General features: G+C 37.1%; 1 protein-coding gene across 1 annotated transcript in view; it reads right to left on the bottom strand.

The window, feature by feature from the left end:
* Positions 1–15,523, bottom strand: part of CACHD1 (cache domain containing 1) — a 192,433-nt gene that overhangs the window by 103,378 nt on the left and 73,532 nt on the right. Inside the window, exon 2 of the mRNA XM_016208395.2 lies at positions 11,256–11,318. Within this exon, the coding sequence (XP_016063881.2) occupies positions 11,256–11,318 (63 nt within the window). The remainder of the gene's footprint in view (positions 1–11,255; positions 11,319–15,523) is intronic.

Below are 15,523 nucleotides of genomic sequence, written 5' to 3'. Positions count from 1 at the left end.
CCAAAATGACAGACCACCACCCCACCTTACTAACAAGGCATCCTAAGATTTGAGAGGTAGTCCAGGAAGAGGGTTGTCTAAGATAAAAATTAACTTCCCTTGTGGAGAGTAAGACCAAGAACAGTAAGAGCTGAAACAGACCCAGATTGATTTCCAATCAAGGAAACCTAAACACTAACCAGCTAAACTTGCTGGGCCTGTGGTTTGAGAGAACAGTCATTTGTTTGCTCTGATCCTTGGATGATTCATTATAATTCCCCACCTGGGCAGCTTCAATGCCTCTCAACCCTTCTTTTGCCTTCCTACAGATTTAGTGCCTTTTATTCACACATTCAACAAACATTTAATGAATCCTTACAATAAACACAGAGCCAAGCGTAGATGTGGGTAAGGGGGTGAACTAAACCAGGACTCAGCCTACACAAATCCCCTGGGAACATACAGGGGAAAGGTTGGGGGCCAAGAAAGAATGGAATCCATCCAATACCACCTCCGGGATTCCTCCAGTCTGGACAAGTCCAAGCCTTGAACATACTTCACTAGGTAATTGTAAACAAAATGAGAGCCTTCAGGCTACTACCACACTAGCTTACACTTGGCAAGGCAACCCCAAAACAAATCCAGATACTGAAAATACGAATATTGAGATGCAAGAGTATCTCCAGTCATTTTTCCAACAAATATTTACTAACCGCCTACCTAGTACCAGGCACAGGAAGCCATTAGTCAAAGACGAGATTCCTAAGTGCTCAGCTCGTCCACAACTCCTCTTCTTGTCTAACCACTGGCCCCTTTCTCCCCGTTGTCCAATGCATAGTTTGACAACATACTTAAACTTTCCTACAGTGAAGAGTTTCTAGCAGCAGAAATACAGAGTTAATACAGATGCAATGTGAATATAAATCCCATGTGCAGTCTCACATTTTTCAGCTATTTAAAGATCCCACTAGTCCCTCCCAAGGGCCTTTCTGAGATCATTCTCTCTTGGAAATTCTCCTTCTAAAAAAGTTTACACATCTTTCCTTCTACGAGTAAGTTACTTAAGAGGATTAAATAACAGACTAAGAATAGCAATCATCTCATTAGTGTGCTCTTATATTTACACTCTACCGTATCACTGTTTTGTATTCTGAAAGCAGAACACAAAATAATGAAAGCCTACTCTGAGCCAACCACATAATCTTTTAAACAATCTTGCAAAACAGAGTACTGTTCACATTTTATAGATAAAATTGATGTAGACACTGAGTTAAATATCATGCCAAAAGTCAGACAGTCAATGACAGAATCCTATCTGGAACTCGAGTTTTCAAATGAAAGATGAAGTTCTTTAATTCTTCAACCCAAGCTACAAGGGGGTTGTCCAAAAAAGAATGGGAGGAAGTTTCCTAACCTTTCTGGCTCTGTACCCATGGTCTCTGAGGTCCCTTCCAGTTTTAAAATCCTAAAACATCAGGCTAGTTAGGATTGATTCTTTACATTTAGCACATAAAGTACCATCACTTTAAGATTGATTTGCTACTTATAATCTCTTTAAAGCAATAGCTACTTAATGTAGGCCACAAGTAAATTGTTTTGCTACAGGATATCTTTCTTCTCCTATGAACAAAGGGACATAGCTTTGTGCAAGATCTCTATCCTGCTTTTCAGATGGCTCCTAATCCACTGCTTTGAACTGGTCCAAATTCCTCACAACTGGGGCCTCAAATTCACATTTATATAAAAGAAAAATCTGGAGTATTAGCACTTAATAAGCATCAATATCTTATATAACCAATGTTTCTCCTTTACTATGTCCCAATAAATAGTATTTGGTGAAGTGAGACATTAAACTTTAAATCTTGCAGGTAGAATTGTAAACATCAACCATTTACAAAAATAATTAAGAAAAACTATAAACTTCTATCAGAATCTATTTTAAATGCTAGGGTGTTCTGAAACACCTGTGGGGGCAGAAAAATTCTTAGAACTCTGAATTATACATGGATGGGATAAACTATATCTAAATAAACAACTGAGCTGAGATTTGAGCTGTTGATGCAGATACAAATTAGAAGTTTGTGTCCAATCAAGTTAATTGCCTACCAAAACAAACAAAATAATCAGCTCCTCACAGAAATATAACAAAGCCCAGAGTTTTTCACAATCTCCAATTAATTTTTTGACACATAAAGAAAAAGCAAAGTGTGACCTACTCTCAAGAAAAAAAATACAACCAACAGAGATCAACTTCAAAAATTCGCAGATGTAAGAATTAGCAGAGAGATTCAAAGCAATTATAACTCAAGGATACAAAAGAAAATACACTTTCAATGAATTGAAAAGAGAAAAATAGAGAAACGGCAAATCTATTAAAAAGAAACAAATGGAAATCCTAGAGCTTAAAAATACAATATCAGACCACTTAAAAATATATTTGGAGAGGTTTACAGCAGGATGAAGATAAAAGGAGTGAAGTTAAAGTTGGACCAATAAAAACGATCTAATCTGAAGGTCAGAGGGGAAAACTAAAAGAATAAGAGAAGAGGAACTTGTAGTAAAATATCAAAAGATCAAGCATACATATAAATGGAGTCCCAGAAGGAGAGCACAGAATGAGGTAGAAAAAATATTTCCAGAAATAATGGTCAAAAGTCCTCAAATCTGACGAAAGACAATTTACAGATTCATAAAGCTCAATAAACACCAAGCAGGATAAATATGAAGACTCCTATGTCTAGGCAGTCCTGGTCAAATTGTTGAAAACCAAAGATATAGAGAAAAATATTGAAAGTGGGAAGGGGGAGAGGTGGGATGACACTGCACACAGAGGAACCACCTGGGCTGACTTAAAACTATGAACATGTACCCAGTGGAACATCCTTAAAAAGCTGTCAATTCAAAATTCACTCTCAAGCCAAAACATCTTTTAAGAGAAAAGACAAAAGAGAGACATTTTCTGAGTAAAATATCATGAAAAACTAATATAATTTGTCACCAGGAAATCTGTACTACAAACAAATATTAAAGGGCTTCTTCACTCATTATCAGTTGGTATCTTTACAAGGAAACGATGAGCACTGGAAATGGTAACTATACAGGATTTATTTTTCTTTTAATTAGTTAAATTTAATTTATTAAATTCATATGACAGTTTAAAGCAAAACAGTAACATTCCTGGGCAGTGTGTAGTATCTGTGGATGTAACAGCTATGATAACCCTAGCATAAAGAACAGTCACGGGGAAGTGGGTCTCTAAGGTTATGAGGGTGCTGTATTTACATAGTGATAAAATATGAACTCTAAACAGACTGAAATAAGTTAAGGATATATAATTTCTATAGTACACACTTAAAACATGTAAAGAAATCTAAATAAAAATAAAATATATTGACATGAAGTTTTAAAAAATATTCAAAAATCCAAGAGGACAGGGAAGGAGGAACTAAGAAACAAAAATCAGAGGAGAAAACGGAAAGCAATAAAATCGTTAACCCAAATCCAACAATAAACTTAATATTAATTGAATATATATTCCCAATTAAAACAGAAATTGTCAAAATAGCTTAAAAAAAGTCTCAACTATATCTTATCTACACTTTTAGTAACAGAGACATTGAGAGTAAATGCTTATGAAAAGACACACCATGAAAATAGTGAGCATACAAAGGCTGGAGTGACTCTATTAATCAGGTAAAATAGACTTCAAGGAAAGAACACTATCACCAGAGATAAAAAATGACATTTCATAATGTCACAAGCAACTCATCAAGAAGACCTAGAAATCTTAAATGTATACATGCCCAATAATTAAGCCTCAAAATAAATTAGATTAAAATAGACAGAATTAAAGGGGAAAATATTCAATTCCACTGTTATAGTTGAAGATATTAACACTCCTCCCCTCAGCAAATGGTAGAATTAAGACAATATAAAAATCAAACCCAAAATAAATGATCTGAACTATTTGCCAGCTTAACCTAATGGATATATACAGAACACAATGATCAACAACTGTAGAATATACTATCTTTTCAAGTTCACATGGTACATTCACCAAGATAGAGCATATGCTGGGCCATAAACCCAAGTTTTAATAAATTAAGAAGGATTTAAATCATACAGAGTATGTTCTCTGACCACAGTGGAATTAAATTAGAAATCAGTAACAATAAGATATTTAAGAAGGCCTGAAATGTTTTCGAAACTGAGTAGTACACCTCAAAGTAATCTGTGGGTACATGAAGAAATCACAAGAGAAACTGGAAAATATTTAAAAAGTAGGAAATATATGAAATCAGATTTTGCAGGATGTAACAAAGTAGTGCTTAGAGGAAAATTTAGAGCTTTAAATCCTTGTTTTTGGGGAAAATAGAAAGGTATAGAAATCAATGACTAGAATTCCAACTTAAGGAGCAAGAAAAAAGAGCAAAATTAACTAAAATACAAGGAAGGAAATTAATAAAGAACATAAATACATGAATTAGAAAACAAACAAAGTAAAACTGGTGAAGCGAAGTTCGGGTAACAGTTCTCTTACCAACTTGCTGATTTCAAAAGAATTCTGATGTCTTCTAAAATTAGCTGCTGCCAACAATCCATAGTGTATGAAATACAGCATTAATTATGAAAATATGCTTGCCATTTCATTGAATAAAAACTTACTAGAACATCTGAGAAAAAGAGCAAACTCTTGAAACAATATGTCCAAGGTGACTGATTCCTTTAGGGATCCAATCAAGGGCCCCTAGAGGTTCTTTGTCCTTTTGTTTCCACTCCACTGCTTTTTTTTTTTTATGGATTATGTTTGCTATCTGGGGCTCTTGATCAAACATTTATTTTTCTTGATTCAGGTTCAATTTTATATAATGCCTTTCTGTGCTCACACAACTTAATTTCTTAAAGCATTCGAAAGTGGAGTTTGCTGTGGGAGGCGTTCCACACAAGAATGCGTACATGGGATTCGTATTGTCCTGAGGCTGTTGCCATAGTTTTTTGGCAGCAAAACTACATATACTGAACTAATTAAAGATTCAAAACACATTGTTAAGCAATTCTGAACCGCATTCTGAAGGTTCATTTAAAAGGAATAATGAAGAAAAGTCTATACCATAGAGAGTTTTGTGGTAAGAGTCAAGAATCACAAAATGTTTTTTATTAGTTTTAATTACTTTGCTCCCCTAACCAGAAGATATTAACAACATGTTAGATTTAATGCCAAGTTATATAGTATGCACAAGTCAGATCCAACTCTCAATAAGATTTGATGAGTAAGGAGGAGGGCAAGAATCCATGAGGCTCTAGTTTTCATTACCCCAAAGAAGAAATGATGGATAGAAAACTCAAGTCAGGATTCCAGACACTACAAAATATCAAAAAACATGCATAAATAAGTTGAAAAGATTCCTTTTCAACTAAAGATTGTGAGCTAAAATTAAGAGCACACAGGTCAATAATCTAATCTGAATAACTAGTCTGCTTTTGGCTTATCAAACAAATCTTAAAAACTGTTGTAATTGTTCTTATAATTGTTAAGAGGCTAGTGTCCTGAATGAACACCAAAACCACCCTTAGGGGCACTGACTCCCCAATCAAGGGGGGAACCAGAAATCTGGGAAATAAGCCAGTGACAAACCCTGCTTCCACCCTGAGAATGTGAGCATAATCTGGAGACCCTGAGCTTGTATTTTGATGACAGCCCAGGGCACCAGGATAAGAGATAAAGCTTAGGGCTTGGACCAGATGGGAAATCTGATAGAAGACACTGCATAAACCTGTAACCCAAAAAGTTCACTATAATGGGGGAGTACAGAGGAGACAGTTAGTTTAACTGGAAAGATTGTACAGATATTTGGAAATTTAAAACACGTTTCTAAATAACAGATCAAAGAAGCAATGTTAATCAGAATTAGAGTATATCTGAAACTAAACAATAAACATAATACATATGTTTTGTGGCCACCACTACCAGACTTATGCAATACTTTTCTGCAGGCCAGTGTAGCAAGACCGCAAAAAGAAATAAAAGGTATAAGAATTAGAAAAAGAGAATCAAAACTGTCTTATGTGCCTACATGACTATGTATACAGAAAATCCAAAACAATCTGCAGGCAAATTGTTAGAACTAATATGATAGATTAAGAAGATAACTTACACATAAAATAAATACATAAAACTCAAATAGTAACAGCCAGAAAAGTATAATTTTAAAGGTATTATTTATAATAGAAACAAAAATATCTAGAAATAAATCCTACATGTATGGATTTTCAGGTCTTTTGTGAATATATTACGAAACTATGCTAAAAGACACTATAGAATTACTAAGTCCATGGAGAGCTATACAAAGTTAGTAAAGATATTATCTTCAAATTGATCTATAGATTTGCTGTAATGCCAATTAAAAGCCCAATCAGATTTTCTTTCATAATTGGACAAACTGATTCTAAAATTCATATGTAAGAGCAAGTGGGTCAAAAATTCTTATGTAAGAGCAAAGAGCCACAGATGTTCTCAAGAAAAATAAATGGAAGGATAGTGTCACCCTGCCAGGCATGTGGTACTGGCACAAAGAGAAAGTTCACCAACAGAACCAAATCAAACTCCCCCACACATGGAAACTTGACTAATGACTGAAAACAAATGGGAGTGGGGAAGTGGGGCAGAGGCAAACTGTTCAACAGATAATGCTAGAACATTTGGAAATACATATGGGGGAAAATAAGAAATTAGATATCTAGTTCACATCCAGCAATCAACTTCAGGTGGAGAAAAGTCTTAAATGAGAAAGTCAAAAGACAAGATAGGAGAACACCTTTTTTTTTTTTTTAAATATGCCTTTATTGATTTCAGAGAAAGGAAGGGAGAGAGAGACAGAAACATCAATGATGTTAGAGAGTCATTGATTGGCTGCCTCCTGCATGCCCCCTGCTGGGGATCAAGCCCGAAGCCCCAGCATGTGCCCTGACCGGGAATCAAACCTTGATCTCCTGGATCATAGGTCAACGCTCAACCGCTGAGCCACGCCGGCTGGGCAGGAAAACTTCTTTTTATCTTTGGGGTAGAAAAGAATTTAACAAAACATAAAAAGCAGAAACCAAAAAGATTGATTTTAAAAACTATTAAAATTAACACTTTATGCTTTTTAAAGATAGCATAAGGAAAGTGAAAAGAAAAGCCACAAATTGGGAGAATATATTTATGAAACAAACCTGCAAGGGAATCTAATATGATAACCACTGGCCATGTGTGGCTATTTTAATTAAAACTGAAACTAAAATTTAAAATTTAACTATTCAGTAGCTCAGCCCACATGTTGAGTGCTCAGTAGCCACATGTGGCTAGTGGCTGCTCAATCAGCACCAATATGGAACTAATCATCTCAGAAAATTCTCTTGGACAGCACTGATGTAGAACATGTATAGAACTTCTAAACTTTTAAAATAAACAAGCAACTCAATTTTAACATGGACAAAGGACATTAGTAGACATTTGACAGGACAGAAAAACATAAAAATGTATCATAAACATGCAAAAAGTCATTTCAACCTCATTAGTAATCAGAGTAAAACAAATGAAACTTATTAGATATTACTTTGGACACCCCAAATTGACAACATAAAAATCAGTAATGCCAAGTATTGCAGAGGACACAACAGCAAATTTGTAATACAGCCTGTAGGAAGGTAACCCATGACAACCACTGAGGAAGTAGTTGGTTGTCATTATCCTTGCACGCTCTGGCACCCAGCAATTCTCTTCCAGAAGGGATTTGCCATCTGAGCTAAAGCGCTTCTCCCCGCCTAGGGCATTTGGAAATTGTGCAGATACACCCACACCACCACCACTACCACCAACCACCACCACCACCACCACCACCATTTAACTGGCAGAGGCCGGGAATAATAATGTTCCTTCAATTAAAAGAATTACTCCACCTAAACTATGCACTGGGAGGTGTGAACAAAAATAAAAAATTAAAATACTAGAAACAACCCAAACATCATCAGTAGAAAAATGGATACATACATTGCATTTAATGGAATACGACCACATAGGATTGAAAATAAATGCACCTTAGCTACAGATTTCAACATAGGTGATCCTAGGGAATATAATGCTAAGTGAAAGGAATAAGATACATGAATATAAACAATATACTGAAAATTTAAAGAATAAAAATAGTCAACCTAAATAATTAAATTGGGGAGATAGATATATAAAACAAATCAGCACATATATGCACACAAAAGCAAAGGAATGGCTTAACAAAAAGTCAGGATAAGGTTATCTCTGGGAGAAAGAGGGAGATGCCCTCTGGGAAGGTCACACAGGTCTGTTTACATGACGGTCATGCTTATTTCTTTAGATGGGTAGTAGGCTGAGATATTCATTTTAATTTCTTCACTCTCTATTTATATGTTCTATATACTCTTCACATGTTTAAAAAAACTTCACAATTAAAAAAAAAAGCCAGCTTAATTACATATTAACTAGGACCCTTGACCTTTCTAAGTTAAAAATAGTAACTCCACCTATCTTACAGAGTTGTCCTGAAATTCAAAGGAGATAACAGGTGTGAAAGTGAGAGTGGCTGATGGGCACCTATTATACAAGAGTGAACATAAGAGATGAGCCGTTCCCTAGAGATTTCCTCCTGGGTACTGTCCAGGATCTCAGGGTCCAGAGTTCCTGGGCAATTATTAGTCAAGTCAAAAAGACAAGAGGATCTCTGTTTCCTCAGTCAAAATGGGGGTAATTCCTGTCCAGCTCGGCCCACAGGAGTGTCACAGTGAAGTGATGGCAAAGTATTCAGTACATGTGCAAATCTAAGCTTTTATTATTGTTACCAGAGGGCTGAAAGGGAATGGAAGTCACGACAAAGAAGAATTACTTAGGACTGGCTATTTTATTTTCTTTCTCTTTTTTTTCCTTTCAACTTTATTTTGTATTGGTGTCAGGTATATAGGTTAGCGGTGAGGCAACTGTACATCCTTGATACATCCAATACCCCAACTGGCACCATCCATAGTTATTGCAACATTACTGACTATATTCCCTGTCTACTTACATCCCCATGACTGTTTAGTGACTACCAATCGATGCTGCTTAATTCCCGCACCTCTTTCAGCCACCACCCCAACCCCCTTCCCTCCGGCAACCATCAGCCCCCTCTCAGTGTCTACGAGTAGCTCCTGGGTATATTAAAATTTAGGTTAAATGATAATGATAATGACATGATAATTATCTCCAAATACTGGATGCAAAAGAGGCATAAGATCTGTTTGTCCAGGGCTCTTCCAGAGGGCGGACTGGAGAGACTGGAGCGAAGGTAAAAGTACCTTCTGGGTCAGGATTGGAGAGAACTCCTTTGCTTTTCAGAGAAAGGAGGAACAGAATTGACTATGGGGCAACTCTCCTTCATTTGAATTATCCAGATAAAAATAGAGTTAGCAGAGACTTCTTATTTTGGATGAAAATACAAATTTTAAAGTAAATTCTGTTAAAAATACAGGTATATTTGTGTGAAACTTATTTTAAAAGCTTACTTAATTGTCCTGAGGCTACAGGTAACTTTCCTTTTGGAGCTTCAGTTTCCTCATTCACAATAAGGATAATATCTTTCCTTCAAGGTTATTCAGGAAAATCACTGCGATAATAAGTTGAAATTGCCTAGTGCCAGCGTTCCATAAGTGCTCAATCAGTTGCTATAATTTAAAAAATTTATTATTGAACGCTTCCAAACTTGTTCACAGTTAAATAAAGCTATGACATCAGTACAAGAAAACAAATCAACCGGCACGTTTGAAAACAGCTGAAGGGAGAACCTGTATCTGTTACTTAAGGGAAAGAAGCTAAACTGATATCCCTGGATCAGTTTCTTTAAAATGTTATCAAGTGGCCACTGGTCTCCCCAAAAGTTTCCTCGAATATGCTCTGTTCAAAAATCTTCCCCCTGTAGAACCCTTTTAAATTTCATGATCCCAAAGCACTTTCTAGTTTGCTGGAATAAAAATAAGATAGGAATTACGAAGATAAGACTTGAAGGAGCAAACCACTTCACATTCATTATAATTTCAGGTCATTTGTTTTTAAAAATACCTAAAGCTAAGAGAGAAAAAAATATATTCACAGCTGCTTACATCCTATAAATTAAACCTGATGAAACCTACATAAAAATCTTAATGTCTATAAACAAGAAATGCTGAATATCAAGACTAACCCTCAGTAATTTATAATAACTAACTTTCCTACACATAACTTCACGCTAACGACACTTGCAAAGCTTCAGCCTCTTGTATAGCACTTCTAAAGTTCAGATCAAGCTGTTTTCCATGAATTGAAAAAAGGAAGCATCTCAGGTTTAAATTATTATGTGTTTTACTATAGTGATCTCTTTACTCTGTGGAAGGAAGTTCTCTGCTACACTCTGGTTTTTAGCGTGGTCCTGTTTAAGACTTAAGTTTCCAACCCAGATTCAAATTACCCGTTGACAGTCACAGGGTGTAATGAAGTGGGTGGATTAGCTGAAATTAAAACCCAGAATCCTCTTTACCACCCTTCTTTGCAAGTGAAGATCAATTATTTAGGACCAAGTTCACCAACACTGTGTTTTAATTTGGGAAGCAGTCCATGTGAAGCCAGGTATAAATAAAGTGAACAGACTCTGGCCTCAGAACTTTTTGACCCTACAGAGCATTGAAAAAAGATGGGAGGAAAGAAGCAAAGAAAAAATCCAAGAGGAGGAACGAGAAATGAAAGAACAAAAGAAGCCAACATCCATGGAGCTGCCTCTATGCCCGACCCTTCCACATAAGGGTTTCATTTACGCTCGGTTAATTTGACATTACTGCATTTAACCCTCACAATCTCATAAGGCAGATATTACATTCCCTTTCTGTAAGGCTGGGAACCTGCAGCTCAAACAGGCTAAATTGCTTACCAGGGGTCAGGGAGTAAGTAGGAAAACCAGAATTTGACCTGTGGCTTGTCTGATCTCAAAACCTGGGTACTTTTTCCTGTATCAGATGAAATAACTTCCTAATAGTTTTAAATATGAGTAGTTTAGGAATCTCCAAAACAACAAAAAGGAATTCAATAGTATTAGTGAAGTATAGTACATATAACAGAAAACCATCCATATAACTATTATTTCAACTGCCTGTAAGATATACAGAGAACAGGAAACCTCATGTGGAGATTGTGTGGAAAGAGTAACAAAGCCACATCCAAGAGCCAAGACGGAGGGAGAAGGTCAGGCACTGAGTAACCTTACCTGCTGCACTTCACTTTCTCCATTCGAGATCTTCTCAGTGTAAACAAAGGAGTTGAATATCCTCTGCAACAAAAAGAAAAGGAACACACATTAGGTTGTCTAAACAACACAGCCATTTTCTGTATGAGTTGCGTGTGTGTGTGAATAATTTGTTTACACCACAAATAGAGTCAAGCGCAAAAATTTAATTAAAATACAGTAATTTTACACAGACAAATCCAAGTATCAGCCAAAGTCAATCACGCTTACATAAGCAATACCCAGGCACTTCTGTCGTGAAATAAACCAGATGTTACGCTATATTTTTCATTTTCAAAAATACATTTAATTATAGATTTCCGGAGCCCATGCCATTTTATCCAGACCGGTATAATCTGACAAAGTTGTGTTTCTCATTTAAATCCTGAACTCCCTGAATGCTGTAATTGTTTACAGACACTAAAGTCCAATGTAATAAAGCTCTTTAAAAAGGATTCTTTCCATGTTCTCTCATGTCCCTGTCCAACCAGTACCTACCCATATTATCCATCACCTTCCTTACCTAAGCACCCCCTTGGGAGGGCAATGTAACAGGGCTTGCCAAATATGCGTGGCCTTAGAGAAGATGCAGTTCTTGCATGCCAGGAAATACGACAGCCGTGCCAAGACGTGAGTCTCCATGTGACACGCAGGCACACCTTCTTCCCCTGCTTTCTGCCTGCCTAGTGCCCACTCCATACATTGCCCGCACTTAAAATGTCTCTGCAGACTCAGGACTTTATCACACCCTGTCATTACTAAGCAATCACAAGAGATTAACATATAACAAACGAAAAAATGAGAATCCAACATATGTATCTGGTAGAGGCGCATGAGCGCGCGCACACACACACGCACACACTCAAAAGGAGCAGCAACCTCATCATTTATCCTAAAACTTTAAAGATACCTCTGGAACTCTCCCGATGAGTAAGGAGTCAGACCTGGAGACGTCAGCCAAAATTTCCCTTTTGCCTTTCTATCTTACTGCCAAGGGTTTGTCAGCATCTGGGACAGCTTCCCAGACAGCCTAACACACCTGCACGGCTGTGATGAGGAAGACAAGTGCCAAGTTCATCAAGTGCTGGGCAAGCGACGGAAGACCAAGGTGCCGGGTGGTGGGGGCGGCGTGGGGGTAGCCAGCAATATCTTGGGAAGAACTGAGATGGAATGGAATTACAGTCTAGAAAAGTCTAATTATGAATTAGCGTAATTTTCCAGTGCTCCACTCATTCATTCTACAGATATTTATTTTCTCTTTCTTTCCTAAAAAGGACTCTGCTGATAGGAAAGGTACAGGCTTTTAGTAATGGTGACACTGATAATGATACTGGCTACCATTTACTGAATGCTGATAATGGGGCAGACACTATCCTAAGCACATGACATCTATTTGCTTATTTAAGTCTCACAAAACATCTTTGTGACAGGCATTATTATTATCTCCATTACACAGATGAGGACACTGATGCATATTTATTGAGTGCCTAATGCAATACACACATTGTACTTCCTATGCAAACCTTATTTAATCTTTATAAGAAAATTACTACAGCTCCAAAGATAAAAAAATAAGATCCTGGAGAAGTTAAATAATTTACCCAAAGTCACTTGGCAAGGCTGGAATTTGAACCCAGGCACTGTGACTCCAGATACGGTGTTCCTAACTCTACTGTCTCATGAGAATTGGCTACCTGGCCATATAAAAACCACTCCTGTTAGGAGCTAACACCCAAACATAATGCATACCAACAGTCCCTTATGTGGAATTCTAAAATTCAAAAGGCCCTGAAAATCAAAAAAGTTTTGCATGACACATTCATTAGTAAAACATGGCTTGACCTGAACTTATTTGGCAGTAAATCCCAACTTCGACTGATGTGTATTTATAGTCTTCGCTAAACCATTTAGTATGAGTGTTCACTTGCGTTGATGTAGGTGTATTAATGCATCTGATTATAGGGTTCTGTCCAGATCTTACTGCAGGTGTTTTATCAGTAAGAGGCATCAGGACTGCCCTGGCTGGTGTGGCTCAGTTGGCTGGAGCGTCATCCTATGCACCAAAAGGTAACCAGTTAAATTCCCGGTCAGGGCACATACCCAGATTGCGAGTTCGATTCCCGGTCTGGGCATGTATATATAAAGAGGCATTAGGATACTGAATTCTAAAACAGATTATTTTAGTTAAGGAATTATGCACCCATAGACCTCTATTCCTAAACTCCAAGTTCCCAGTTTTCTGGTAAATACCTTAGAAAGCTTTTAGAGGCTGGGTCAAAGTCACTGCCCCTCACATTCCCAGGCCATATTTTATAATTTTCTAGAATTTTATTTTCAAAACCTGCTCAGTACCAAGAAAACACTTATTAAAAATTAACATAATTCATGTAGTGTCTTCAGATCTTGATGAGTGTGGTCAATTTCTCATTTTATTTCTGGCAGTGACATTCCAGTGTTAAAACAACGGTGAATTTATCAGCAGTAGGAATATATGCCAGGTAAGTGTCCATGAGGCTGTTTCAATCTCTGTTTTACTCATTTAGTATCTTAACAATTATTGATAATGATTGCTAATACTTTCATGTAGATCTTTTTATGGCTTATACGCATTTCTATATTCTCTACACCTAGTAAATGTAGATGGGTAAAAGAAAATTTTTAAAGCAAGAAAGAAATTATAGAGATGGGCAGGAGTGATTCTGTAGACTGCTTATTTTATACAACCCTCCAGCCCCTCCTCCAGAAGTGAAAGATGACCTGATCACAGTTTGGGGCTTCACCAAAGCAAAAATTTTGCCCATCTCCTTTCCCATGTGAGGAGGGGTGGTAGTGAGAAACCAGTAAAATCTAGACAAGGAACTCATAACTAAACAGGTCAGCCAGTGGTGTCTGGTGCAAGGTTAAAAGTTCAGGCTCATGTGTGTGCACAAGATCTCAAGGTTCAGAGGGAGTTTCCACTACACTCTAGCTCAGCAATTTTCAACCGGTGTGCCACAAGAATTTTTAAAACATACAATACCTTACTATTTAGCCAGGGGCACTGACCTCTTTTCCCCAAAAAATGACAACAGCCAACACAACAATAGCTGTCTGGTGTGAATGAACCAAAATTATACCTATTTTTTGGTCAGATCAGCAAAAAATATATTTTTTGGTGTGCCGCAGAATTTTAATAATTAGTTTTTGTGTGCCATGAGATGAGAAAGGTTGAAAATCACTGCTCTAGGTCAACAGACGGTACTCGTCTTTCTTAAAACACAGGGCCTGCTAAGCCCAGCTCTCAAAGTCTTAGGTTTAGTACTTTCATAGTTTATAATTTCACATAAAGGGTCACATTTGATCCCGCAGCAACCCTATGTGGTAGGCAGGGCAGGGATCTGAAATCAATTTTACAGACCTAAAAACTATGGTTCAAAAGCTAGAAAATGTTTCACAGGTAGAAAATTCAAGTGCTGAGGTCTGAACCCAGGTCTTAAGTTAAAAACAGGCATTGCTTTCAGCAAAGCTATTAAGTTTATTCACCCCACCTTTTTGTTCGGGATAATCTAGGAGTCCTAATGCCTGCATGTAGAGAAAAAAATGAGGATTTGGGTTTTTTCTATCCATTTATTTTAAGCAAGATATAATGTGCCGATATAACTTTATTATACATATGACCAATGTGAGGAATAATTAAGAGACCCAGACAAAGGTTTTTATTTTTTTTATCACTTTCTATTGCTATGTGAAACTGTGACAGGAATAGAATTCAGGATTTGGGGGGCTTTTGTTTTCAATTTAAGCCAAGAATTCCAAATGATATACCTAGCTGACATTTTGGTGACTTCAGGGTAAAGAGCTTCTTGGTTACTAGAGGACTTGGAAAATGAAAATGGCAATTCCAAAAGATCAGCTTCTTCAGTCCCAGGGGATGAGATCCTCATGGAAACAGGGCCAGGGAATGGGTGGGTAGGCGGGTGGCCGGGATGCTATTTCCAGGTTGTCATGTTCCCTGTAGGACCGAAGGAATTCCAGAAACCTGAGCTCTAGTCATGGCAGAGAGATACTGCCTGCCTTGGCCCATGACCCTTCCTCAATCCTGTCAAATACTAAAAGCAAATATGTGTTGTATTGCATAGTGAAACATCATTAAAACGGGTGAGGAGTTTTAAAAAGTTCTTTTACCTAGGAAGATTTCATTGAATCCTCTTTATTAAATTTATTTCCACACTAAAAGAAAACAGTAACGATGACAAGATGCCTTATTCTTA

The sequence above is a fragment of the Miniopterus natalensis genome, chromosome 9, assembly GCF_054644295.1.
Source record: "Miniopterus natalensis isolate mMinNat1 chromosome 9, mMinNat1.hap1, whole genome shotgun sequence".
NCBI classification, from domain to species: Eukaryota; Metazoa; Chordata; class Mammalia; order Chiroptera; family Miniopteridae; genus Miniopterus; species Miniopterus natalensis.
The sequence above is the reverse complement of the archived record's forward strand: the minus strand, read 5'-3'. Positions and strand labels throughout refer to the sequence as shown.